Source organism: Parasteatoda tepidariorum, chromosome 5 (assembly GCF_982258835.1).
Source record: "Parasteatoda tepidariorum strain Cologne lab strain chromosome 5, Ptep-v5.0, whole genome shotgun sequence".
NCBI lineage: Eukaryota > Metazoa > Arthropoda > Arachnida > Araneae > Theridiidae > Parasteatoda > Parasteatoda tepidariorum.
In genome coordinates this window covers 58,327,071-58,355,068 of record NC_141759.1, presented here as the reverse complement: position 1 = coordinate 58,355,068, position 27,998 = coordinate 58,327,071, and the positions used below count along the sequence as shown (strand labels likewise).

Genomic DNA, 27,998 nt, shown 5'->3' with positions numbered 1-27,998 from the left:
AAATTCACTGCAACTTTATTTGCGGTATAGCATGGTTTTGTTTAGTAAACAAATCAAATGTAATCGTTGATGATCCAAAAATTGAAATTGATTTATTAAATGCTAATTTATTGAGATAAAACATATATACAGAAGTAGCGATTTCATTAAAAACAAAATAATGTATTGCTGATTCTTAATTAATTACAAAATAGATCTTTTTTTTTGTTATGTGCATTTTAAATAAAACGAAAAATAATTGCTGAAAAATTATGGCATCTGTATTTCGCCGTCGAATTTCTAAACAAGTAAATGAACTTTATTTAATGAAAATCTTTCATTATAAAATTGCACTGAATATCGTACTAAAGTTGTTGATCACTAATTCTATTATGTTATATAATAATTATAATTTCCTGTGAGTGATAAATGCTATAATCTTTATTTAAATAAATTATTAAAATTTTCCAGATCCTTATTAATATAATTGAAAAATCAATCTATTAAAAATTTCTCTTCGAAGATATATTTAATTAATTTTACTCACATTTACTATAATTTTTTTTATACTGTTTCATTGTAATGAAACTGATTCATAAATGTTTCATTAACTACAATATTCTTATGATAGCTTTAATATGGATTTATTATTACAGATTACTTCCATTCTTAGACCTTTTCTGGAAGGTGAAGAAACGAAATATATATACGATTCTCTTCCGTACTCTCTTAAATTTAGCCAACCTAAGCTGTAAGTATTAAACTTTTATATTTTAATGAATTATCATTTTTTTTCAGTTTTCATCAGTTTGGCAAGCTAAAGGTATGGCATTGTCATTTTAAAGCATCATCATTTTTAAACAGCATTTAATATTGAACCTGAAACATTTATAATAAATCTCATTTGTAAACACAAATATTGAAAAGTTATCAGAATAATTTTTCCTTTTAATATCTATCCCAAAAATATTTCATCCAGTCCATCCATCCCAAATAATTTAAATTATCAGGATGTAAGTTTCATTAAGTTGCCTTATATCCACATTCAACATCACAGGGAGGGGGATATTTCCGTATCATGATCTGCCTCACCAATTACAATCGCCAAGGCGGCAAATTGATTTTAAACAGGAATATTTTTTAAAAAACATGTAGATGTTTGCCCAGGTGTGACTATGAGTTATACTCTTCGAGTTTGCCCCCTTTCTGTAATGTCTTCTTTTTTAGTTTCTCTTGGACCTCTGCCCGGAAGTTGCCACAAATCGCAATATGGAATTTGTGATTATTTTGCCATAGATCACAATATGGAAATCTCCCCTCAGTGATTATTAAAGATAAGTTAGTCCATAAGTTAACATTCCTTCTCTTCCTGTTTTTATTTTATGAAAATTTGACCTTAACTGAAATAGCTTTTTCTCAGTCTGCTAATTTAGGAAACAGATAAGGAACTTAACTTGTTTTTTTTAATGTTTATTTTATTTATAGAACTTTCTCTGAGTTCCAGAACCTTATTAAGTTTAGGTCAATACATTCTTTAAGATATTCTTTTTATGCAGCATATCCTGGAGGATTAAAAATTAGAATAAGTTGGACATTAGGTCTAAAACATTCATAGGAAAAACTTTAAAGACTAGTTTATCTGCTAAATAAAGATATTTTGTTGGAAAATAGAAGTTGAGTTGATATTCAGCAATTATGCAAGGAATTATTAATTATGCAGTCTTCTGCATCCTTGTTCTATTTGTAGTGTCCTAATTATAAATGTTTATTTAAGAAAAATATGTTTCAAGTTCCAATTCTGCAAAAGGAATGTTTTCTGTTTAAAGGCATTTTTTGATACTTTTTAAGGGCTTTAGTGATAATGATCATGCATTATTTTAATGTGTCTTTTCTTTTCTAATCAAACATACAACATAAATGTGCCCTTACAAAATTACAGTGTCCTTAATTATTAATATTTTTTATCTGATGCATAAACCACAATCTGATGCATGAACCACTTGTTTGAAAGCAACCTGGTACTGTTTAAATTAAGTTAACATGACAATATATTAAATTAAACTTTTTGTAATGCCATACAATTTTTGGTTTAACCCCAAAATATTTTTTAATAAACTTAATCTTTGTTGATTTTATAGTTTATCTCCTCAATTTGAAATATCTTGGAAAGATGTCGTAAAATTAAAACCTCATTTGATGGATAGAATTCATCTGAATACAGTCATGACATATTTGAAAAATCAGGTAGATTGCTAAATTTATCAATATGTTTTATTATTATTTCAAACTGTATGTAATTTATAAATGTATTTGTTTTGATATGGAGTGCATTTTCTTTGTGAAATTTCATAATTTTATTTATAAATTCATTAAGTGCAATGATTTAAGAAGCTTTTTTTTTTATTTCCAAATGCATAATAAAAGATAATTGAATATTTAAAAGATATCAATAAATCTATAAATGAGAGCGAGCAGCCCAATGATGTTCCAGATTGATTTCTGACGAAGAGCGAAGCATCTAAACAAGTGAGACAAGTCCATCTCTCACACAAGGTACGAAAAGTCCTGCCAGAGTTGTAGATCATTTTGCAGAATAAACATTGCCCGGGGTGCACCACAAGGAGGTAGATCCACAATGCAACCCTGATCTAAGAAGTAAATTAATAGAAAAATGCAGAAAATTTAAGAAAAGATTTTAAAAAAATGAAAGAGAAGGGCTCAAATACTCATATAGGATCAATCTGAAATATTTTTGCTCTATTCTTAAATACAAAACACTAGTAAATGCAATCAAAGCTGGATCCATTGTTTCCCCATGTATTGTCTTGTTTAAACAGTTCCCTCCGAAATCAACTAATTGTTGTTAAAAAATGAATCTTTATTTCGTTTCTTTATACTAGCATAATTATTTAAATATTTTGTGTAAAACTATATCTTGTTATTTATTTTTGTTTTTTTAACAATATGTGCATAGTAAATTTATTATGACTCAATATGTTAATTTTGCTCTTATTTAATGTTGAATTTTTTAGGAATTCCCTACTTCAGATGGTATTACAAGCATATGTTATGATAGTCTAAAACAAGATAAACTTATATTTTACATAGAACAAGAACTTTTTACTTCAGTAAGTAATATCCCATTAAAAATAAATTTATAATGTAAGAAATCAATGCTTCCTAATAATAAAATAATATTTCTTGACATCTCCCTGTAAAATAAGAGAAAAAGCCAGTCTGTGTTTTTTTGTTTTTTTTTTTAATGTATAAGTTATTTCTTCTATGAATAAAACAATTCACTTTTGTTAATATTTTTTTTTATTTGAGTTATGATATTTGTTAATTAATTTTAATATTTTAACTGAAACTAAAAAATTAAACTCCAAAATTGCTTTAACTCTTTTATATTTATAAATTTCTATAACTATCTAAGGTGTACAATGTGCAAAAAAAAATGGTTCACCCAGTATAACTTTTGATCTAATGGTTAGATCTTCACGTTCTAGAGCTGAAACTTAGAATGACTTCAAATATACTAATGTATTTGAACAGGTGGTATTTGAATAATTTATTAATAATCGTCAAAAATACTTTTAATTTCTGTTTATTAATATTAATAAAAAAAAATTGAATTGTAAGTAATAGAATTAAATACATCATTTAAAATAATGTAATTTTACATGGCAAAATACAAAATTTGAGCAAAATCAGTCGTATAGTTTTTGAGGAATCAAATTTTGAAAAAGTCTTATTTATAGTAAGTATGTAAAAAATAAAAGTGTTTACTAAATGTTAGATATTGCCTGGAATTATTTTTTGATAAATGAATTTTATAATTTGTGCGAGAATTATTTAATTCACTTAAAAAGTTATCAAGATATGGGGTCCAAACTTTTAACAGCTTCTCCTGACCAAACTATTAGGATCATACTTCCCAACTTGCGGCTATCCCTATTATTTAAGGGGTCAGAATTCCGAATCTGCCAAAAAAAGATATGCTTATTAAGAAAAAGTGCATTTTTGTGTCATATTCTGTAATTTGAAATATCGTCTGCCCAAATTATTTAGCATATTTTAGGTCATCCCCTCAAACCATTGAGATCGAGTACTAAAAGGTGAAGATCTAATCATTAGATCAAAAATTATTCTGAGTGGTCCTTTTTTGGTTTTTGTGCACTGTTCATTCTGTATATAATTTATCTGTAAATTCAAAATATTATTTTTCTAATAAACGTTTATATTTTTAGAGTGTTCTTCTAGATATATGCCATAGAATCAATACCATGCCTGATCACAGCACATTTTTTAAGTGTATTCCTCCGGAAACTATTGTTATTGATTTTAGGTAACTAAACTGAATGTATATAAATAATATGATGCTGTTTTTATTATAAATACTGTTGTAACATAATATTAATATTGCAACAGCCTCCTTATAAAAAGGTATCTATAATAAGAGAGGCTAATCTCTCTTCCTCCAAATAGGGAAAATATGGAACTCTCAAATTAATACAAAATCAACTTTTGAAAGTATTGGAGTGTAAGCATTTAATAAAAATCACACACAATTTTAACTCTAATATGTTTCAATCTATTATTAAGCATAAAAACTATTGTTATTGTTTCTATTTTTCTGATCATCAATTCTATTTTAATAATAATTTTGTTATTACCACTTACTTTAAAGTAAAGCCTTTCCTTAAATTTCCATTAAATTGAATTTCTTCACATTTAACTAATAAACATCTAGGAATTATTCTTCTTAATTTTAAAACTTTAAATAAAATTAATATTAAATTTATTAAATAGAAATTAAAAATTTAAACTGAAGAAAGTAATTTTATTTTTTAAAAAAATGTTCACATCCTAAATGCTTATTATTTATATACTACCTTTTAAATTATGATAAATTCGCATTAAAGGTGTTTTAATGCTTTTTTGCCCAAGAAAATAAAAAATTAAAGCCTTAGTTTAAATGCCTTAAACACCAAGCAGAGCTGTAATTTAAGCTATAACTGACAAATAGCTTTAATATTTAACTAAACATTTAAACCTTTTTTAAAAAATGACCATTTTGTCAACATTTTTCCATCTAGATAAAAATCAATAAAATAAACTTAATTTTTGAAATTTTTTGTGAACCTAGGCAATGCAGCAAAGTGGTTTCTTATGTATAAAAAATGAGATCTTAAATGCTTTTGATTTTCATGAAACAGTGGTGTTTCTTCATATTGAAATTTCCATTTGCCATTTTCATGATCTATAACATAGAGGGCACTGTTTAAAGATGGCCAAACCTAACCTTATCATGAATAATTGTTGCTAATTTCCAACAGATATAAATATAGCATATTATTTAATTTCATGTGAGGACAGAGCTTTCAAAAATCAGCCTTAATTTAAATCAAATCAGTAAAAGTTTTACATTTTACTCTAGAATATTGACTTTGGTCATCTTAATGTCCTTAGTTTCATAAATACTTCAAAAAGAACAGCACTTTAAAAGTAATGAGTTGTTTATTATAGTCACTTGATAAACAGTGTTTTTATGCCCTTTGTTTACAGTGTAAAGTAGAGTCTTGATTGTTAAAGTTTTTAATAAATCTGAATTAGTGGAAAAAATCAGTTTAACATCCAAAGATTGACCAGCACATGCACAATATGTGGAAGAATTGTACTTCTGTCCTAGACCGTACTCAAGGGGGAGAGAAAGGGACAATTTTCTTGGGGTCTTGTCTAAAATATATATTCTAAAATATGTATTTCATTTAAAAATATATAGTTTTTTAATTAATTTTTTTTTAAAAAAAAACTGAGACGCATTATCAAAGATTTCCTTTCTTAAAAAATTGTATTATTTACTTGATAAGTATCGATTATTAATAATTTATTGTTTTTAGTATTTTCTATGATGTAGCTTTTTATTACCTAATACATAATTTTCCATATTGTGTTTACTTTGATTACATAAAGCCTCTTTATTTCAAGTTTTTTCTTCTTCCTATTTATGAAAATTTGTAATTGTTAACATTATTACTCTTACTGAACGATAAGTCATTGAAAAATATCCTTTTTTAAAAAAAAAATAATTTATGTTAATTTTGTGCTAAAAATTTTAAAAGATTATTAGTTTCACTCATGATTTAAAAAATTAAATGGCTTTTTAAAGTTTGTAGTTGAGATTGTTTATGTTTACTATGCGCATATTGCAAAATTTGTAATGTGTGATGCATATTTTTTTTTTTCAAGCTCTCCTAATATAGCGAAGCCTTTCCATTATGGTCATTTTCGCTCTACTGTTATTGGGAATTTTATTGCCAATATTTGTAAATACATAGGACATGATGTTACAAGAATCAATTATTTGGGTGATTGGGGAATGCAATTTGGTATGCATATTGAACTTCCTTTTACTCTCAGAGCTACAACACTTTCTTAGTAACTCATTTGTTTTATTTTTTTTAACCAAGGTATTCTTGCTGTTGGTTTCAATAAATTTGGTTCTTATGATAAACTGCAAGCAGATCCTTTAAATCACTTGTTTGAGGTAAGTTGATTATTATCAAAACTTTCAATTTGTGCAGAGTTTTTCTCTGTATCTAATTTATTTGTATCTAATTATTACTCAAATTACTATTCATTTTGATAAAAATAGCGATCCCTCCCATTTATCTTATGGGTGGCTAATAGTGAAGAAAAGACCTAAGCATTCCCGAAACCAGTAGTACAAAAATGTGATATTTTTATAATTTTTTTATTAAATGCTTATTTTGTAAGTGATTTATCTTTCATAATTGGAACAAGCATTATAAAATTATGAGAGTAATTCTTTGTGACGAAATTAAATTTCATTAAAAACAATGTATAAATTCGCAAATTGTAAAATTATTATTTTTATTAAAAACTTATACTCATTTCACTGTTACAATGATACATCTTTATCAATAGCATAATTGGAAGCGATTGTAAAAACTGTAGAATCTACAAAATTCCATGTCCAATGTGGATTGTCTTAAATTGGGCAAATTAAATAAGCACTCAAACATGGGTCAAAGAGCATCAAAGCTCAATCAAGAATTCCACTTTTCATCTATCACAAAACAAACACTGCTGGACGGAAGGCCATAAGTACAATTTCTTTTCACCTCATATCATCCATAAATGTGTTTCATGCGTTGACTTTGATTTTTTGGAGCTTTTCTACATCATCAAAAACAAAAACTCTGTTGTTAATGATCTTGCTGCTAGACAAGATTTGTCAAACTTTTGAAAATCATTTATTTTTGAAGGTGTTACCTTTAACCTTTTGCTTACGGCTGGTACAACATGTGGATCACATATGATGGTACAACATGGAACATCGTAATCAAAGGGTTACTTGTGTATTGATCTCTTTCATATGTTGTAACCTCTGTCGGATTAAATCAATTCAGTTTTTACCATCACTGCCATTTATATTTCTGATAAAGGTGAACCATTGTGATGCCGAAATACATGTAGGTTTTTAATGAAAATTTTACCATTTGAGATTTTAAATCTTCTTAACAAAATTTAAAAGTAAGGAATGGGTGACTACTAGTTCTCAAGACTGGACTATTTGGGAGAAATTATCTGTGTACCCAAAAGTAAAAGGGGAGAAACAGTTTAAAATTACAAAAAAAAATTTTTTGTAGTATATGCAAAAAAAAAATTTTGCATATACTTAATTGACTTCAAAATTTTCATAATTAATTGACTACATAATTAATTTACTATAGTTAATTTTGTCCTACTTTGTAATAACTATGAGTCAATTTAGTCAATTATTTTTATCTAATTTGGTTCCTATTAAAATAAATAATTAATACTCTACTTGTATAAACAGAAGTGAAATTTGAAATTGCACTTTTTCGAAATTAGATTAGCAGAAAAATTAATGGTATTTTACATTTGCTTAGTGTTGTGAGCAAAAAATAACGTTACCACATGATGACTAAATGTAACAATTGGCAATTTTAAAAAAAACCTGCCAGTTGCCACCCAATTGCCATTTTTTTTTTTGTCAAAAATGCCCTAAATCTACATTTTATTATTTTCTTAAATGAATATGGAATTACTAAAAATTATTATTTATGCTTTTTTCCTTAATTATTAAAAATTTTCAATTATTGAAAAAGTAGATACTGTTATTAGAACTACTACTACTGACCACTGGCAACCAGCGAGATATCCTAATATTGCCCTTTACCTATTGTATAAAATTATATATTCATTTGCAATCTATCATTCTATTAGTTAGTAATACTGTTTTATAATGTTAAAAAGAAAAGATATGCAGGATACAATGTTTTTAAATTATTATTTAAAAATATTACCTTTCGATTTATTATTAGGTTTACAAAAGAGCAAATGAAGAAAATAGCAGTAATCCTAATTTTAATGAAGAGGCAAGAAAATATTTTGAAAGAATGGAGCAAGGTTTATTTAAATTTATGATAAATTATTTTATGTAACTATGTTCTTAATTAATACATTTGTTTTATTCCTTAACTTTGTTTTGAACTGTATTTTACTTATTAAAATGGTTGAGTTAGTTCATATCAAATTACTTCAAATAAATTGTTTTATTACTGTATTATAAAGACTACTTTTGGCTTTAGTAGTTTTGAAGACGTAAGTTTTACAAATTGTCAACAAAAATTGCATTAATTTTTGTTTTTAAGTTTGGAGGTGAAATTCTAAAAAAATTTATTTTTAATTCTATCTAAAAATCTTTGGATTTTTGTTTTATTTTTCTATTAGTTTTTTCAATTCCATTTCCTTAAAATTCAAATTATTGCATTTAGTTTTCTATAATGTTACTTGTATGCTTTAAAATACCGTGTTGTGGTTGTAATGCAGCCAACAAGCTATAACAAGAAGATGTAACTCAGAAATATAATCTCATGGTGCACATAAGTTTTCAACACATGTAAGCGAGCGTCATTTTTTACTATGCAAATATCACAAAAATGGGGTCATTTTAATTAAATATTGAAGAAAATAGCAGTAATCCTAATTTTAATGAAGAGGCAAGAAAATATTTTGAAAGAATGGAGCAAGGTTTATTTAAATTTATGATAAATTATTTTATGTAACTATGTTCTTAATTAATACATTTGTTTTATTCCTTAACTTTGTTTTGAACTGTATTTTACTTATTAAAATGGTTGAGTTAGTTCATATCAAATTACTTCAAATAAATTGTTTTATTACTGTATTATAAAGACTACTTTTGGCTTTAGTAGTTTTGAAGACGTAAGTTTTACAAATTGTCAACAAAAATTGCATTAATTTTTGTTTTTAAGTTTGGAGGTGAAATTCTAAAAAAATTTATTTTTAATTCTATCTAAAAATCTTTGGATTTTTGTTTTATTTTTCTATTAGTTTTTTCAATTCCATTTCCTTAAAATTCAAATTATTGCATTTAGTTTTCTATAATGTTACTTGTATGCTTTAAAATACCGTGTTGTGGTTGTAATGCAGCCAACAAGCTATAACAAGAAGATGTAACTCAGAAATATAATCTCATTGTGCACATAAGTTTTCAACACATGTAAGCGAGCGTCATTTTTTACTATGCAAATATCACAAAAATGGGGTCATTTTAATTAAATATTTTATGTGCTATTAAAGTCCAGCTTTTCATTGTTTTATGGTTACTTTTTAGAATCAAGATCAGCCAAAATTCATTCCTGTTCTGAAACACTCATATATCTCTCATTTAAATTTTAAAAAAGAAAATACCCCTCAAAACAACTTTTTGGATTTATCAGGCTAACCATGAAATGTTTTTGTGGTTTTCCTTTCCATGTAACGCAAATGTGGGTAATTTCCATCAAAAAGTCCTTCATGAAAGTAAATTTCTCCCAATACGTGATCCAGGAGTTCCCTTGTCTTCTGGATTGGGTTCAAAATTATAAGGCTACGAAGTTAAACATTGGTAGTCATAAACTCAAAAATTGGATTAGCTGTTCGACGACAATTAAAAAATAAAGTATACATATAATAAAATAATCCTTCGTGTCTCAATATATCCTAAAACTTGTACAAAGACTTCATATTTAAAATAAATATTTGCTTAATGTACACTCTGAAAATATTCTATCATTATTACACTAATCTATCCACCCTTTCTTGTACTATCATAATAATTTTTCTTTTTTCAAAAATATCAATTAAAACAATTCAACTTACAAAACAGTTTTTAAAAAATTATTAAAACTCATAAAATGCAAAAATGTTTAGTCCTGAAATCATATTTTTTACATTCTTAACTTCTGGTAAAAGTTTGCTTAAAAATTTTTGATACTTTCTGTCACACCTTTTGTGTAGTAAAGTAATAAAAAAAAAAAGAATGTCTATCTGATGTTATTATTTTTTTAACAGGAGATCCAGAAGTATTAGCTCTATGGAAGAAACTAAGAGATATAAGTTTAGAAGAATTGAGTTTAACTTATAAGGTATATTTTTTAAATCCATTCTTAAATCTTGTTTTTAATTTTTGAATTTCGTTTCTTTAAATTTTCGCAGTTTATACCATAAATTTTATTTTTGATGGTTACATTTATATTTTTAACATTAAGGATTAGTTAAAATCCATCAACCGTTCAGTTGTACAAACATAAAAGTTCTTTTTTTTAGTTAGCATTTTCTTATACGTTATAGCATCTTCTTATACGTTTAAAATATATTTTGATTACATTTATTTATTTAATGTAATTATTTATTATATTCATTAATCAATATAAACATTATTTAACATATAGAGCATTTTTTTTTGTCTGTGTGTCTGTGTGTGATTCAAAAGGTTTAGTGAGTTACTTTTTTCCTAGGTTGTGCATTCCTGTGCCGAACTAACATTTAGATTTCTACATATTATTGTGATAAAAACTTAATAGTTATTTTTAATTCTCTTTTAAAGATAATAATTTGTTTCCTATTATAAAAATTCTTTAGCAAACGGTTATAATAATTTTTATTTATGCATTATTTGTACAGAGGTTAAATATCACTTTTGATGAAACTCATGGGGAATCTATGTATGCACAAAAAGCAAAAGAGATAATTGATTTCTTATTAACTAAGAAAATTGCATCGAAACAAGAGTAAGTATTTTTAATTTCACCATTTTTATGCTCTGTACAATAACATAAACTTTAAACTGAATACATACTTTATTTATTGATTAAATGTAATTTAATATTTTACAATAAAGGAAACGAAGGAAATAAAAATATGACCACCAAAACCGACGTCTTCAGGGGGGAAGACGTCGGCTTCGGTGGTCATGATTTTATTTTTATTTCCTTCGTTTCCTTTATTGCTACTTTTTTTGAAATTTCTGCTGCTTTTTAGCGCGTTTTTTTCAAAGAAGTTTTATCTTTTTAGAATTAAAAATATTTGTGTTTTCTTTTAGTATTAATAAATTGCAGTTACTTTTTTAATAATTTAGTTTTAACTCTGATAGATTTGTTCTAAAAAATGGTACTAATTCCCATGACAAAGGTTATCTTTGTCTTGGAAAGAGCTTTCACTACAGAGGCTTACTAAGTTTCACGCAAATCCTCATAAAATTGTTTTACTTCATCGAGTGTTGCTCTCGCAAGAGACAAATACAAACTTCAGGAAAATGACCTGCCTTTCTTTCTGATAAAATGGTCAGAGAAAACTGAGTAATTGTAGATGTCCAAAAGTCTGACTATCCCTTCCACTTATCCAAACGGGTTTGAGCATGCTGCAACGTGTATTTTATTCACAGTAAAATCCCAGATGTTATTGTTCACACAAACACTGTAAGATTTACAAACAATTTTTTCTGAAACAAAATATATATTTTGTTCATACACTCATGGACAAAAAATTACCGCACCAAGAAAGAGTCAACAAAATGAAACGAAATTTTACATACGTAATGACTACTTTGATGTAAGTAAATTATTAAAAAATCAAAGATTATAGTTTTTCTTTGATTTTCTAATCATTTACTTATATCAAAGTAGTCATTACATATGTAAAATTTCGTTTCATTTTGACGACTGCTTCTTGGTGTGCTTATTTTTTTGTCCATGAGTCTATTATGTATCTTTTGATCTTAGAAATTTAAATTAGTGCTTAAGTTATGAGTTAATGACTAAATAAAGAAAATAAATTATTAATGTGTTATCTGACATATCTGAATGTTCATTTCAGTTTTTTTACGGTTTTCTTACATTTACTTATTCAGATTTTTGTGATAGTTGCAGTGACTTTCTTTTTATGAAAAATCTACTTATTTTATAAATGTGTGTTTTTGTTGTTGTATGCTATTATGGCAAAAAGGGTGTGCTGCTTGTTTTCCAGTGAATTCGACTTTTGCCACACACATACATCTCAATGCGTTTATTGGGCAGACCTATTCATTCATCCACCGATCGTAATTTTTTCTTAAACCAGAGAACGATCAATCTCCAATTCAGTGCTCCCATAACTATTTATTTCGAAAATGCAAAGCAAATATCATTTTTCATTTTATAATTTTTTTTTCAGAGATAATAGTATTGAAGTCATAGTTAATAAACTTGATAATTCAGAAGATAAATTTATTTTGCAAAAGAGTGATGGCTCATCTCTTTATTTAACTAGGTGAGATAAATATTTATTTAAACTATAAGAATGACTGTTAATCTTTTGTATTTGTAATATTTTTTTTTTGTGATTTTCAGAGACATTGCAGCTGCAGTAGATAGAAAGAACAGCTACCATTTTGATAAGATGTATTATGTGGTAAGAATTTATTTTTTTATTCATAAGTGCTATCCTATAATAAATATTAAATTATTAATAATTTATAATTTAATTTATAGCTTTCTCTTTATGCCCATAATTTATATTAAACTAAATCTTTATTTAAAACTTGCTTATATATTTTAATTCTAAGAAAGGGAGTATTGATTAATTTTATCTAGTGTTATCCTTTCACTGCATAAAGTAAGCAACACCTAGTATATTTTAAGAAAATTACTGTGAGCTAGTGAACTTGAATTTTTACATGCATTGTTATTTTCACTCTTTATCAAGAGTTCTTTCTAATTGCTAAAACTTTACTTACTCTCCAAGTGTATAAGTTGACTTTTTAAACCCTTAGATTTTGCGAAAATCAGGGGACAGTTTATACACGAGAATTAAAGTTGGACATTCTTGAATCTTGAAATATCGATGCATTATAAATGATGAGATATAAAATGAATAACTCTGTATGAATTAATCCCTTCAAAAAACAATTAATATGTTGTATACAATTAGTTTTGCATTTTCTCTCATAATATTTTCTTTATATGTGAAGGTTTTTTAGAAGCAATACTTTAAATTTCATTAAAAAAAAATGGAGAAAAAAAAATTATTCAAAAGTATTTTAAAAAATAAAACGCAATGAAAACATTTAAAACATATCATAAAATTACAAGTTAAAAAATTACGGAACGTCATATGTGTTAGATGTTGTTACCAGTTAATATTACCAGTGTTGTTATACGGATCACCCTCTGCACTGGAATCTACTTCATAATCATCTACTGAGTCCCGCAAAAAATCCTCTACACCCTCATCCAAAAAGTTCAAACTTCCACACTTTTAGGAGTTTTTAATGAAATATAAATTTTCATGTTTGGTTTCTTCTGAAAAGTATACCGTCATAATTCTATAATAGGCATTGCATATTTCCTAGATTTTAAAATTTCTTTAATTTGTTTCAATTAATTTTTTAGTTATTCTTAATCTGATTTTAATCAAATTAAACCAATTATTTAACTTTATTACATTTTATAAAAAGCAAATATAAATATTTTATTCTCTTATTAACATTCAATGTGACGGCTGACTTTTTAATTCAAACCAAATCTAAAACTCATTAATTCACTGTCGGGACTAAATCCAACATCAAAATCTATTTTTAACTCTTTATTCCTTAAGTTACTTTATTTCTCTTACCATAAAAATCTTTCAGTTACAGGATTATGTTAATTCTCACAATGCTTTTGGCTATATTTTCTTTTGATAAATCGCCTATTATGGATTTCTTCTCATGCTCCTAACTGTCCATTGGGAACAATTCAATTACTTTTAATTTTAAATTCTTGGCGTTAGGACTTGAGAGTATTACCCCTTGGTCCAACTGTTAATCAGCTTTACAAATATCTTCTTTATGTTAGAGATAATGCATCTCTACATCCCTTTAAGGAACTTTTTTTTATTTTATGATTTTGATATCTTGATGGCCATAATGTATCATGAAATATTTCTAAAATAATTAAGCAACAATTCTTGTTTTTCAATAATTTTGTTCAATTCTTTGGAATAAATCCCTTTGTTGTAAGAAGTGCAATGCACCAAAAATCATTACTACTACAGCCATAAACTGCAATGAATTTACCTCCACCATAAAAACTAGAACAACTTCCAATAAAGTCACCGAATGTAATTCCTGGTCAAAAAGCATCAACATTCAATTATTACAAAATCTGTCAAAGCTAGAGTTATTGAATAATTTTATAAGTAGAGTTATTAAATAATAAGTAATTTGAATAATTATAGTTAATTAGTGAGCAGGATTTACTCCAGGAATGGGATAATTCCTGGCCACTTATGGGGTAATTATTGGTCACTCACATATTTGGTTCAAATACATATATTTTTTTGACACCCGGTGGCTGAGTGGTAGCGCTACGCGCTCCCGTGCCACAGGTCCGGGATTCAATCCTCGGGCCAGGCAAGGTTGACTCAGCCTTTCATCCCTTCAGTGGGTTGATAAATGAGTACCGAGCATGCTTGGGAACTAAAGACTGGGGATTTGGCGTTCGGCTGACCACCTGACTGGAACAACTGCTCCTGCATCCCAGAGCCCAAGGTCAAGAAAAATGAAATTAGCCAAGTAGGCCTTGGCCCTCTATGGGCTGTGGCGCCACTGAGTTTAGTTTAGTTTACATATATTTTTTATGCATATTATTAATACAATTTGTTAAACTAATTAGATTACCCAGGAACATGGGGCAGTATTTGGTGTACTCTTGTAAATTATTTAAAATAATAGTTATAAATCCAAAGTTATTTTTCAATAATTGAAGCAGTTCACAATTTAACCATAAAAAGAAAAGTGTTTAAAACTTTGATTTAGACCAAGTTCATTGTAAAAATTTATCATAACTAAGGCTATCATTGCTGTAAACTAACAATGTTGTTTTACAAAAATTTAACAAGCCATTTCAAAAAGATTTTTTTCCAAAATAAATAAACAATAGACTCATAATTAAGTAATAAATTCTAATGAGGATAGTTCAGAGTACCTCTATGATTTTTTTCATTTTGGTGAAGTGTTCTTAAAACATAACTGTGACCAGGAATTACCCCAGGTGACTCTAAATAACTAAATGGGCTTACTTCCATCAAATGAGCTATCTCATTTTTGGGTCTAAACACAACCTGGACTATCTGTTTTTGTAACCTTCATATGAATATTTCTCCATCTGTGTTTATTAATTGCATTCCAAATTCGTCTATTCTACTTTATCCCTCCTACTTTTTAATAAAATAATGTACTAATCAATTTTGATAAATTTTTAGTTTTCATGACAAAGATCATTTGGCAGTAATCATAGTGAATATGGAGGATAAAGCTCAATAAGATGATACTTATTAAGAATAGATAATAATATGATAAGAATACTTAATAAGAATGTCCTTAATAAGATGGTACATTTCATCAATATTCTTTTTTCTTCTTTTTTTTAGCTTTGCTTTTGAGTTCTTTTTTTTTTTTTTCTTTTTTTTTTCCGATATCATTCTTACAAATTTATATCTTGGAGAATGCATTGAATTTGGTTTTATTATTAACACTCCATGATATTTAAGAGTGTCTATTTTTTTTATAGGACACTTAAATTTTACTATGTTGATGTCTATCATAAACATAAGTTCTTGATGTCATAAATTAATTATAAGTAATTACTTTAAAACAAATTTTGAAATTTATAATTTTTTTTATAAAAGTATTTTTATTGTTCATACTAGACTTGTCTATTATAAATTTCTTAAATGGTTTTCTGATAAATTTTAATAGATTTAAACCTATTTCATAAACCTCTTCCTACATTTTGTTGCCTAAATTTCTATGTAAATTTCATAAAATCTTTAGTCAATAAAAAGTTCTATTTTGACTGTTCTAAGAATATGTATGCATTATTTATATTTTATATTTATTCTTAAATTTATGTAAAACTGTTTCATATTACATTCTTAAGTGCAGGTTGATTCAAGCCAAAGCAAGCATTTCAATCATTTGATGTATTTATTGGGTTCGATGGACTATTCTTGGGCAAGGTATCGTGTAATTGATTCTTATATTTTAAATAAGTCTTACTATAAATGTAATTTTAACTTTGTTTTTACTCTTTAAGGAACTATTTTTCCTGATTTTAAAATATTAGTTTTATTCTTAGCGGTTTTAATTTATGTAGGCTAATTAAATAATAAGCCGTCATCATCTTGTATTGCGTCAAATTAACTAAAAAGGTCTCCTGTATTTTTTTAGACTGTGTAATGCTTTTCAAGGGTTAGTGTTGTGAATTTAAAGCTAATTAAAAATTTATTATTCATTAATTTATTTCAAACAGTTTGCAATAAACCCAAAGTAGTGGCCGCTTATTTAAATTATCCTTATTAACTGTTTATTGCTGTGATAATTGAAAGCACTTTGACAACCAGTACTCAGCTTTTAATGCTAAGAAATATCAAAAATTTATTGTTGTTGTCATCTGAAAATCCATTCTGAATCAGCAATTCTTTGCACGCTTCCTAATTAGTCAGAAGCATATATATAAAAAAAATTTGATGCAATAATTGTAAAATTGGTTAAGGGATGATTGAATGCATTTTGATAACCAGCATTCAGCTTTTAAAGCATAAAAATATCAAAAATCTGTTTATAAATCCATGGGTGCATCTTTTCAGTCCTAGTGACTGAAATCTGTCTTGAAAAAAAATAAGCTAAGAGTAGGCTAAATTTCATCAATTAATATCATCTTTTCCATTTTATTTTTGAATAAAAATTTTCTTTTCTCCTTAAAAATGTAATAAATATTTTTTGTTAAAAGTAAAAGTATGTAAATTTATAGTTATTGCGAAATGATCTAGTAATGATGGCGCAATGCAGTGATAGAACGGGTTCAATTGAACTTCAGATCATGCTTGCTTAAACTAAATTTGTACTATTGTTGTTTTTAAATTTGCTTCAGTTTCCATTTTTTCCTACTTTTTGAAATGTTGGCCAAAATTAAATTAAGATTATTTCTTTGAAGAAAAAAAATTCTAGAGATGGGACAAAAGATGAATAATTGTGAAATGAAAAATAAGTAGAGATATAAATAGCTTCATGAAAAAAATAGTGGTTCAGTTCCAATTAGTGGTGGTATTCAATGATTGATGTAAAAAGATGTACTAACTTAGCTGTTATTTGTATTTTGTTAAGTGTAAAAAAATATATATTAAATCCAAAAAAAAATATTTTAGAAAAAATAATTAAATCAATTAACTATATATATTAAATATATTAAAATATATTTAATATCAGTATTAAAAATATTATCAATATAAAAATAATATCAATTTAATATCAATATCTATTTAATATAAATATATTAAAATATATGAGCCATTATTTTGGCAAGGTACATTTTGAAGGCAGTGGGCTATAAATCTCTGAAAATTTTGGTGAACAATACTAGACTTTGTTAATTGGCCAAAAAATAAGTTCAGTCTCGAAATTTTTTTAGAGTGGCACTTATGCAAATCAACTTTTTCTATTGATAAAACAAGATTTGTCTGGATAAATTAATGTTCTATGCTTATTAATGATCATACAAATTTACTGATTTGAAATAATACTATTTAAAAATAAGAATTCAAATTGTACAACTTGAATTTTATTTATAGTTGGGTATAATAACTAATAGTTCATAGTTCCCTAAACTAAAAATTATATGTAAAAATAAGTATTACTTGCGTATTGTTCTTGGTTTGGAATTGACATTAGTACTTTTAAAGCGATGTTCATCATGTCCCGTTTGGTCGAATCTCCAACTTCAGCACTAGGAAAGGAAGGGTAGCATTTTTAAGTGACATATTAAATGAAGCTAAGGAAAGGATGTTAGAAAACATGAGAAATTCACCAAGTAAGTTTTACTCTTTAAATTATCAATTTCTACTTTTATTTTATTTTTAGTACTAAAACACATTTTACTATATTTGATTATATCTGATTATTTTTATGTATATCCATTATTATATAAGTATATTAGGGCAATCTTCACAAATATTATCTATTCATTTGCACATTTTGCTATTATAAATTGTAAAATCAAGTTGCAATTATGTTTTTTTTTTTACCTTGTGTAGTTTTCTTTGAACTATTAAAATTATCTGTACAACCAGTGACTCAAGAGTGGGGGGGGGGGGGGTTCTCTCCCTTCTTGTGTGTACTTATATACATACATACATATATATATATATATATATATATACATACAAGGTGCGTAGCGTTTTTTAAAAGTGCTTATTTTCGGTTTATAAAAGCCCTTAAAGGTGCTCTTTTCATTGGGTGTTTTTAAAAAGTGCTTGATTTTCCCTTTTTCAAAATGAGATTTTTCCTTTACTGTGTTGATTTTCCCCTCAAATTATTCAAAAAGACACAATTCACATTGTTCTATTCAATGTTTTCACAATTCATTCAACCTCAATCTTTTTTGGCGTATTGTCAGTCCGTAGAGTATGAAAACGCTATTCGTTTTACATTATTCAAAATTTCATGATTTTTGTCGAAAACAATGTTGAAAGTTTTTTTTTCTTTTTTCGGCATGATGGTTAAAACAAGATAAAACCGTCAATTGTCAAAAACTCTCCAACCCCGCCTGGTTATGATATTTTTTAAAGTGCCTAAAAATATATTTTGAGTGCTTGAAAAGTGCTGAAAAGGTGCTTATTTTTTGTTGAATGATTTGGCTACTCTCCCTCAAATATATATATATATTTTACTGTTAACCGGATCCAAATAATCTAAATCTCACGCAATCGAACCGCAATTTCAACTTCATGAATTAAATTGTTTTAAAATTAATAAGAGTTATTGTTTACCTGAAACTTATTTATCTTTCATTTAACAGTATTTTTTTCTTAATTATGTTTCACTGTTTTTTTTTTTTAATTATTATTATTCTGTTTGCTGCTGCATTTGAAACTAAGATTTTTCCGATCCGTCAACAATAGTGACGTATATTTCCTCTACCGCAGATGAGTAGGTGATGATTTTAAGTGATGCAAGTCATAATTTTCACTATGGAAACCTTAAAGCTTGCTTGACATATTTTTTTTTTTATTTTTAGAATTCAGGCGTACAAAAAATTTTCTGTTTTTTATTGTAAATTTAATTACACGAATATTAAGTAAAAAATTATTATCTTAGAAGGAGCTGTGTGTCTTCCTTCAAAAAGAGATGAAAGGCTAAAGCCCCTGTGCCCCCCCCCCCCCAATTCCATGGTCTTTTTGTCAACAGATACTTAAATACATTTTGAAACAAGAACTATGATTGTTTGTTTTTTGGTATTTCAAATACATAAACATTCATAGTTTAATCCATACCTGCCAAGTGTATTCTCAAAAAAAGGTTTTTTTTTAAAATTTTGCCGATAAAATATCCGCTGATGGCAAAAATACTTCTCTAATTTCTCAACAAATGTTGCTATTGCCAGTACTGCAGTATGTTGAGTGTTTATAAATAATGAGTTTATAAATATATGAGTAATTATAAATAATGGTTTAAAAAAATCTTTAGATTAGGATTTATATACATATTTTTTACTTCGCTAAATGTAAGTGCTTATAATTATTTCCAATTTTGAAATTTTTTTTTTGACTTACATGATTATGCATAATGTATCAAAGCTTTGCTCGTGGCCTAAGAAATACTGTTAGTAAAGTCTCTGTTATTTTATTTCTCCAATGTTGGCTGGTATGTTAATCTATGTTTCTTTGTAGATACTAAAGTCAGTGAAAATATGGAATGTGTTGCTGATTTACTCGGCATAGCATCATTAATAATTAATGACTTCAGAGTAAGAAGGAAAAAAGATTTCAAGTTTGAGTGGGAAAAGGTATTAAGCATGAAAGCAGATTCTGGAGTTACGCTGCAATACTGCCATGCCCGATTAAATAGGTGAGAACTATTTAATTTTTATGGTAGAGCTGTGCTGTGTGCACTCTTATTCTAATTCGAAAGTTTGAATACTCTTTAAAAAAAAAAAATTTTTGTAATTTTGTTGAAATGGTTAACTAATTATAAGAGGATTTCAATATTTAAGTTTAATGAGTTGTGGTGGTTGGTTGTGTTCTGGAGATGAATAGATTGAGTTTACATTGATTTAGTATTTATTTTACATTTTAAATGTTAAGTAAAAGAAGAGTAATAAATGAGCAACGCATCTTGCTACAATGGCGGTTGGGATTCTTCTGGCGAAAATGAGAAGTAAAAAGACTGTTACTGATCGTAACTGTTGCGGTTACGATTAAGTTAATTTCAGTCGCCGCAGAGTTACTAAGTTACAATTGCCGGCGGTAGCGTAGCAACTGATAAGGCCTCCCAAGCCGGACAGGTCAGTGGGGAGACAGCAGACTAAAAGTAACACTCTGGCCCTCCAGGTTGGGGGTTGAGCTTAGGGTTAACAAACCCTATCTCGTAAAAACCTATTTGTTACAGAAACTGAAAGCATGCAGATCCTTCTCTCTGAAGTGGATGAAAGCCCTCTACCAAATATATTCCTTCCAGTTAGTATGAGTCCTGGTTGTGAAAGCCAATCAAGTGTTTCCATAAAATTTGTTATAGCAGAAATCCTTAGAAGAGCTAATGAACCGAATGATCTGGAAATTAAAAAACGTTAATGGAAATGGAATGGTCATGTTTTAAATAAACCTAAAAAATTTAAAGTGAAACAAGTATTCGATTCGAACCCTCAGGGCAATAGAAAAAGAGGAAGACCTAAAAATACTCGGTGCAGGATGATTGTAAAAGAATTGAAAACAATATGGAGAGAGGCAAAATATCTAGCCACAAATAGAGTGGGATAGAAAACTATGATAAAAGCCCTATGCTCCAATTCGGAGTAAGTGGAATATGTGTGTGTCTGTGAGTTACAATTAATAACTTTTTGAACTCCCAAAAATTATAAACTTTTTATTAATGTTTAAAATGCAACCTTTTAAGTTATTTTTTTTTCTTTTTTTAATTTAATTTATTTATTTTTAGTATCAAAGAAAACTGTGGTATAGATTTAAGTTTGAATTGTGAACTTACTAGTCTTGTTGAGCCAGAAGCTATTTCACTGATAGCTCATCTATCCAGGTCTGTATCAAAAATATTTTGAGATTTCTACTTATTTCTACCATGGTCAGAGATGTCACCTGTATTAGTATTTTGACCTTTGTAATTCTAAAATTCTTGTTTAATTACACATTCGCCAACCATTGCTAAAAAATAGAAGGCACTTTATTGATATACTGGTGAATTTTTCCCAAAACAAAACTTAATGCAATACAGTATTTTGTTTGCATTTTACGTTTGAATCAAATAATCCTCATTTCCATGTAATGAAAAGGAATATGAAATGATTTTAAATGTACTTGGCGCAGTTATTTTCTCAAGCAATATTTTTTGGGATAAATTTTAAGATTTAATAAAGAATAATCTAAAATTTTTCTTTTTGATGAAATGGTTTTAACTCTTATTTGTTAAGTTTAAAATACTCTGAAAGACAGATGGAAAAGCGAAATTTGAAGAATTGAAACTAGACTTTTTTATACTGAACGATCAGTTTTGGGCTCTAGTTTTCTTTTTATAAATCATCCGAAATTTTGTAGTTAATCTGTTCCAATAGCTAGAGTTAAAGTTTAACAAAATTTTTAAAGATTTTAGAATTTGCTTTTAGGCAATAGGCAATCTCTCAATTTTAAGAGTATCAAAAAATATTTGCGAACATTAAAAAGCATGGCTATTCTTATTTTTATGAAGCTAGTCTTATTCATCTTTCAGGTATATACGAGGGTTGCTATTTATATTTCTGGCCTTGTCAACAGTAAGTGTTGCTAGGCGACCGCAGACGATTTTAATCGAAAGTTTGATATTTTTAAACATAAATTCAGCGGACGATTTACCATTATAGCTTCATTTGTGTTGTTGACAGTAAATTGAAAAGTTCTTCTCTTTCAAAAAATGGAATTGAATCGTGAACATTTCGTGCCATTATTTTTCATAACTTTCGACGTGGATTGTCAAGACAAGAGTGCTTCGATGAACTGAATTCTTTATTCAGCGATTTTTATAAAGCGCCATCCTACAGCACTGTAAAAAATTGGTATAACGAATTTGATCGTGGTCGATGTTCGATCCAGGACGAATCCCGTGCAGGTCGTCCGAAATCCGTTGTTGTGCCAGAAAAGATCGATGCTGTGCATGAACTGATAAAGCATGATCGTCATGTGACATACCATGAGATAGAGGCATCTTTGGACATTAGTATGACTAGCATCAATAAAATATTGCATGAACATTTGAGCGTAAGAAAAATTTGTTTGCGTTGGATCCCGCATAATCTGACAAACGCTCAAAAAAAGGCTCATGTCGATTGGTCCAAGGAAATGTTGGAAAAATACGTTCAAGGTACATCAAAGGCTGTGTATAACATCTACGCAGGTGACGAATCATGGATATATGCATATGAGCCGGAAACAAAACAGCAATCAACTGTATGGGTCTTCCAAGACAAGGCAAAACCAACAAAAGTTGTTCGAGGAAGAGGCACATCGAAACAAATTATTGCCTGTTTCTTCGGCATTAACGGTCATGGGGCAACAGTGGCGTTAGAGCAACGCAGGACGGTCAATTCTGAATGGTACACGACCATTTGTTTGCCAGAAGTCATCGGAGAAATTCGAAAAAAGCAGAAGAACAGGTGAATCATTCTTCATCATGACAATGCGAGCTCTCACACATCGACTCAAACAAAGGCATTTCTGATGGAGCGAAAGATCGAACTGATGGGTCATCTGCCGTACAGCCCTGATTTGGAACCCAATGACTTCTTCTTATTCCCACACATCAAAAATAAATTACGTGGACAACGATTTTCGACCCCCGAAGAAGTGGTTGATGCATTCAAAACGCATGTTTTGGAGTTACCTCAATCGGACTGGAAAAAGTGCTTTGAAAATTGGTTCAAATGCATGCAAAAGTGTATTGATCATCATGGAGAATATTTTGAAAAACAATAAAACCAATTTCGATCCTACATATTTGTTTTTTCATTATTAGGCCAGAAATATAAATAGCAACCCTCGTATTTGTGTTTTTTTGTAATATTTATTTACTTATTTATTTAAAAAAATAGTAACATAAAATAACTTTTCGAAAGTTATTAAGGGCATTATTTATTTATTTTTACCTTAAAGTTATTTTTTATGTTTTTAGAAGGTTTTTGTTTTTTTTTTAAAAATAATGTTTAGATTACTAAGATTCTAGCCTTGCTATTGAGTATATTTTTCCAATCTTGTCTGCCTTGTGGCACCCTCTGTTTTGCAGTCAAAATAAGCAAGAAGGTGTGTGAGTTATAAAATAAGTAAGGAATGGCCTGTATGAATATGAAAATAAGCTTAACCATATTTTTCTTTTAAATGGAGTGAAACCACTTTTTAAATAGGGCCTTCATATTTTTATGCCTATTAGACCTCATAAATTATGATTTTAAAAACTTTGTGAATTTATGCATTGTTTACCAATTATGTTATTATAATTTTAATGTTTTTTTGTTTTGTATTTCTTAAAAAAAATTCCTACAAAGTAACAATTCTACCCTGTAACAATTTTTTATTATGCTCAGAATATGAATTATTTTGATGACTCTTAAATTATTTTTGTCCCTCAGTGGACTGATCGTTAAGACACGGTTTTCATCAGATCACCGAAGTCAAGCATCACTGACTGCGGTCAGTGTGCGGGTGGGTGACCCACTTGGATCAGTCTACGTAGGGACCGAGGATGTGCGGTATTGGTCCTCGTTAAACTGTGCTACCGTAAAGTGCTCGACTTCGCGCGCAGGTCGTCGGGCTACCGAAGCGGGGGTGCCATCCCCTCCGCAGAGGATCAAAATTGTGATGGCTTGTCTTCGGATCATCCTCCGGGATGTTTCCCAGACCGTCGCCAATAGCCCATTGTGCAGCTCTAGTGCGACGTCAATTCACAACATCATCATCATCATAAATTACTATCATTTTTGTTTAAAATATATTTCCTGTAAAAATGTTTTGTGATTTATTCTATTTTTGTATTCTATATTATATGACCATTTAAAGTTTTTTTTAAATTTTTATAATTTATTTTTCTCTCTTAAAGGTTTGATGAAATCGTTTACCAGTCTTACTCAGATTTAGAGCCTTGTGTTCTTGTACACTATATGTTTTCTCTTAGGTGAGTTTTATTATGATTAAATGTAAAATAAATACACAAGTGGGCGACCTCTGTGCTAAAATATCAAACTATGGCAAACAACGTTAAGCAGCACACACATAAAAAAAAATTGTGCTCTTTAACGCTGTTTGCCTTAGTTTTGTAACTGTAAAATAGTTTTGAGTTTTTTTTATTTAGTTTTGTTAATGTCACAATTCGGCTTCCAAAACTGATCAAGGGTTTGAAAAATCAATAAAGGAAAAACGAGAAAGATAAAAATATTCAGTTTCCTTTGTTCTTCTTTAGAAACTTGGTATTTCTGGATTAGTTAAAATTTTCTGCAACAGATGGCTCTGCTATGTAGAAAAACTGCATATCAGACTATTTCAACTGAAAAAATCTGTATGGTCATAGGTTATTTGTCCACACAATTCATCACAATGATGCTGCAAGTAGTGGTTGTTTTGGAAACATTTTATAATTCAGTTAGCAGTGACACCTGTTGATAAGCATTAGAGCCAATTTGATGGCAATAAATTCCTAGTTTTTTTAGAAAATACAGCAAACTGCACATTTCTATTATCTTTAATTTGTTTTCAATCTCTTTTCCAAATCGTTTTCTTTTCCATATTTGATAATATATTTTATCTTTATAAGCTAAAAGAATATTTAAATTAACTAAGTTTTGTTCATTTAACTTTAAGAATAACTATTCTTTTTTGCTTCGATTTGTGTTCATTACTCCCTATATATCAATTTATAGCTGCTTAGCATTGAACATTAAAGCATTGATATTGTTGTGTCTGTTATAATATTCTTCATTCTATTTTTTAATGTAATTTTGCATAAGACTTTTTGTTTTTAATTTTTTCATAGGAATGAAATTAGCCGTGCAATCAAAGTGCTGCCTGTCAAAGGTTCTAATCCATATGTTGCAAGAGTATGTATTTTCTTTTCTTCTTATTAACTTCTTATTTACTCTTTAATAAGAAGTAAAATATTATGAAAAGAAAAGTTTCTTTATCCCTTTATGTATTGGAGTATGTATCTTTTGTGTTTTCATAATTTATGTTTGATTTTGAAGAATTTATTGCTATATTTCAATTTTAAACTCCTGATTAGTTATACTTTTTTCCTGAGTTATATTTTTTTACTACAATAATAATTTATTTGAGTCATTGTAGAACATTCAAACTGTATTAATAAATACAATTTTATTAGTTATATTTTACCACTTTACCAAACTTTTTTGGTTCCCTATGATTTTTGTTAATTGAATTTTCATGATTTTTTTCTTTTAATTGCAAATTTAGCTTTCGACTACTAATTTTTCTTCTAAATTATTGTGCTTTATGAAAGACAGTTAACAATCGGCATGTTGAAAATTTGTGCTCAGATGTGTGATATTGAAATCTTCAAGCTCTTAGAAATAATTTTAGTAAAGATAAAAGTTTTGCTATCTATTCATTGAATTTCTTTTGGTAAATTATTTTTTCATCATCTGCTCTTTGTATTATTTAAGATACTCTTGCATTACTAAATACATGTTTATTAAAAAAAGATTTGATGTTCAATTCATATAACTTTTTTTTAAAAAAATTAATTAAATATCTGTATTTTTTTTAAAGAAAATTATAAAATTATTTTTAGAACTTCTATTAAATTTTTACTCCCATAGCTCAAAAATACATTTAGTATCTCTATAAATGGGCTTGAATTATTATTATTATTTTGAAATCAAATACTTGTCTAAACTAAACTAAACTCAGTGGCACGACAGCCCATAGAGGGCCAAGGCCTACTGTGCCCATCTCAGTTTTCTTGGGCTCTAGGGTGCGAGAGCAGATGTTCCGGTTAGGTGGTCAGTCAAACGCGGAACCCTCAGTGTTTAGTTCCCAAGCATATTTGGTACTCATTTATGAACCCACTGAAGGGATGAAAGGCTGAGTCAACCTTACCCGGCCCGAGGATCGAACCCAGGACCTGTGGCACAGGAGAGCGCGGTGCTACCACTCAGCCACTGTATTTGCCAAAGCAGAAAACACAAAAAATTTGTGTCCTTGATTTGAAGTTTATTTAATATATTATACAGAAAAGCAGCCTTAAGATGTGAGAATCTCTTACGTCCATATTCACCAACACAGATTACCTCCAGGTAATCTATGAGTAAGAGTAAAATCACGAGTTTAGTGCGAAACGTTATTCTCCAGCCGAAATTTCGCCAAACTCGCAGATTTCATCAACAGTTCTGACTCTCCGGGTAACCCTACGTTTTTGCCGTGTTATCGGAGGGTAACCTATTGACGAGGAGCTTGTAAACAAAAAAGATGGAGGATTCTACCGCAGCGTTTGAGCTTGAAGTTCTTGAATTTCTTGAAACTGTTGAAAGAAGGGAAAGATATGTCCCAACTATCAGAAATAATGACCTAAGAAGAGTTAGATGAAATAGACTTTTTTGAAAGATATCGTTTCTTAAAACCTCTCCACTTAAATTAGCGATACTCACGCTAATTTGTTTATGCACGTGTTTATATTATATACAAAGTCACATGGTTTTACCTTGCCCAATCAAAGGCCTCGTTATATCTCCTGCAAGAGTTAAACTCGAGTTGTGAAATCCTCTGTTGAAAATGCTTGGAGAATAAAAAGCGAGGGTTAATCAGAGAGTAACTCGGAACCGTGGATATTCCGATCCCCGAGTTACTCTTGAATTTAACTCGGCGTGGTGAATACGGGTGTTATCAACTCATATTAGGTTCCTATATACTAATGTTAGAAAACAAAGAAAACAGTTAGTATTTAAAATAATAGAAATTAATTAACGTGATAAAATTAGAATATTCAATAATTATAGAGTGCTGAAAGAGAATGAAAAAAAATTTATCATATGATTTTAAACTTGCATAACTATAAAATTATTTCTCGTTATGACGAAATTATTTTTATAATAATTTTGTAAATCTTTACTTTTTAGTATTCATATTCAAATATTTTTTTTAAATTTTTCCTTTTTCTTGCACTTGTAGGCTAGGTTGCTACTATTCCATGCATCATATTTAGTTCTTCATAAAAGTTTCGAACTGATGGGCATAACTCCACTTGATAAAATGTAGAATAATTTCATCATCATGTATGTAATGTCACAATAGTTTTAATAAATTTATTTCAATATTTACTCCTTAGTTTTATTATGTTTGATTTTTGAAGAATAGTTATTAAGGGAGAGTGTTGTAACTTGGGATGAACAGCATAGCCCTTCCATCAATTGGTAACTAACAATACTAACCTGACATAGTTGTTCCCTTAGCCACCAATAGTTAGTGTAGAGTAGCTAGCAACTCTAAAGTGAGATTTGTGAGAACTAGAAAATATTTCATCTGAAAAAACAAGTTATTTTTATTTCATTTATTTTTTTTCTGTTTTTTTCCCCATATGATTAGTGTTAAAAATAATTTTTTGCTGCAAATAATTTCAGCAAAAAATA

At 28.3% G+C, this 27,998-nt stretch overlaps 1 protein-coding gene across 1 annotated transcript; it reads left to right on the top strand.

Annotated features, from left to right (window-relative positions):
• Window positions 1–19: 19 nt before the first annotated feature.
• Window positions 20–27,689, top strand: LOC107441125 (putative arginine--tRNA ligase, mitochondrial). The gene is made up of 19 exons (XM_087164011.1): window positions 20–287; window positions 636–730; window positions 2,118–2,223; window positions 3,012–3,107; window positions 4,227–4,324; window positions 6,229–6,368; window positions 6,450–6,526; window positions 8,352–8,436; window positions 10,387–10,460; window positions 10,999–11,105; window positions 12,526–12,621; window positions 12,702–12,762; window positions 16,277–16,350; window positions 18,073–18,200; window positions 20,059–20,236; window positions 21,323–21,418; window positions 24,461–24,535; window positions 25,391–25,454; window positions 27,541–27,689. Exons 1-19 carry the CDS (start codon window positions 252–254, stop codon window positions 27,625–27,627), a joined length of 1,773 nt encoding a protein of 590 aa, XP_087020137.1. The 5' UTR covers window positions 20–251; the 3' UTR covers window positions 27,628–27,689.
• Window positions 27,690–27,998: the final 309 nt, after the last annotated feature.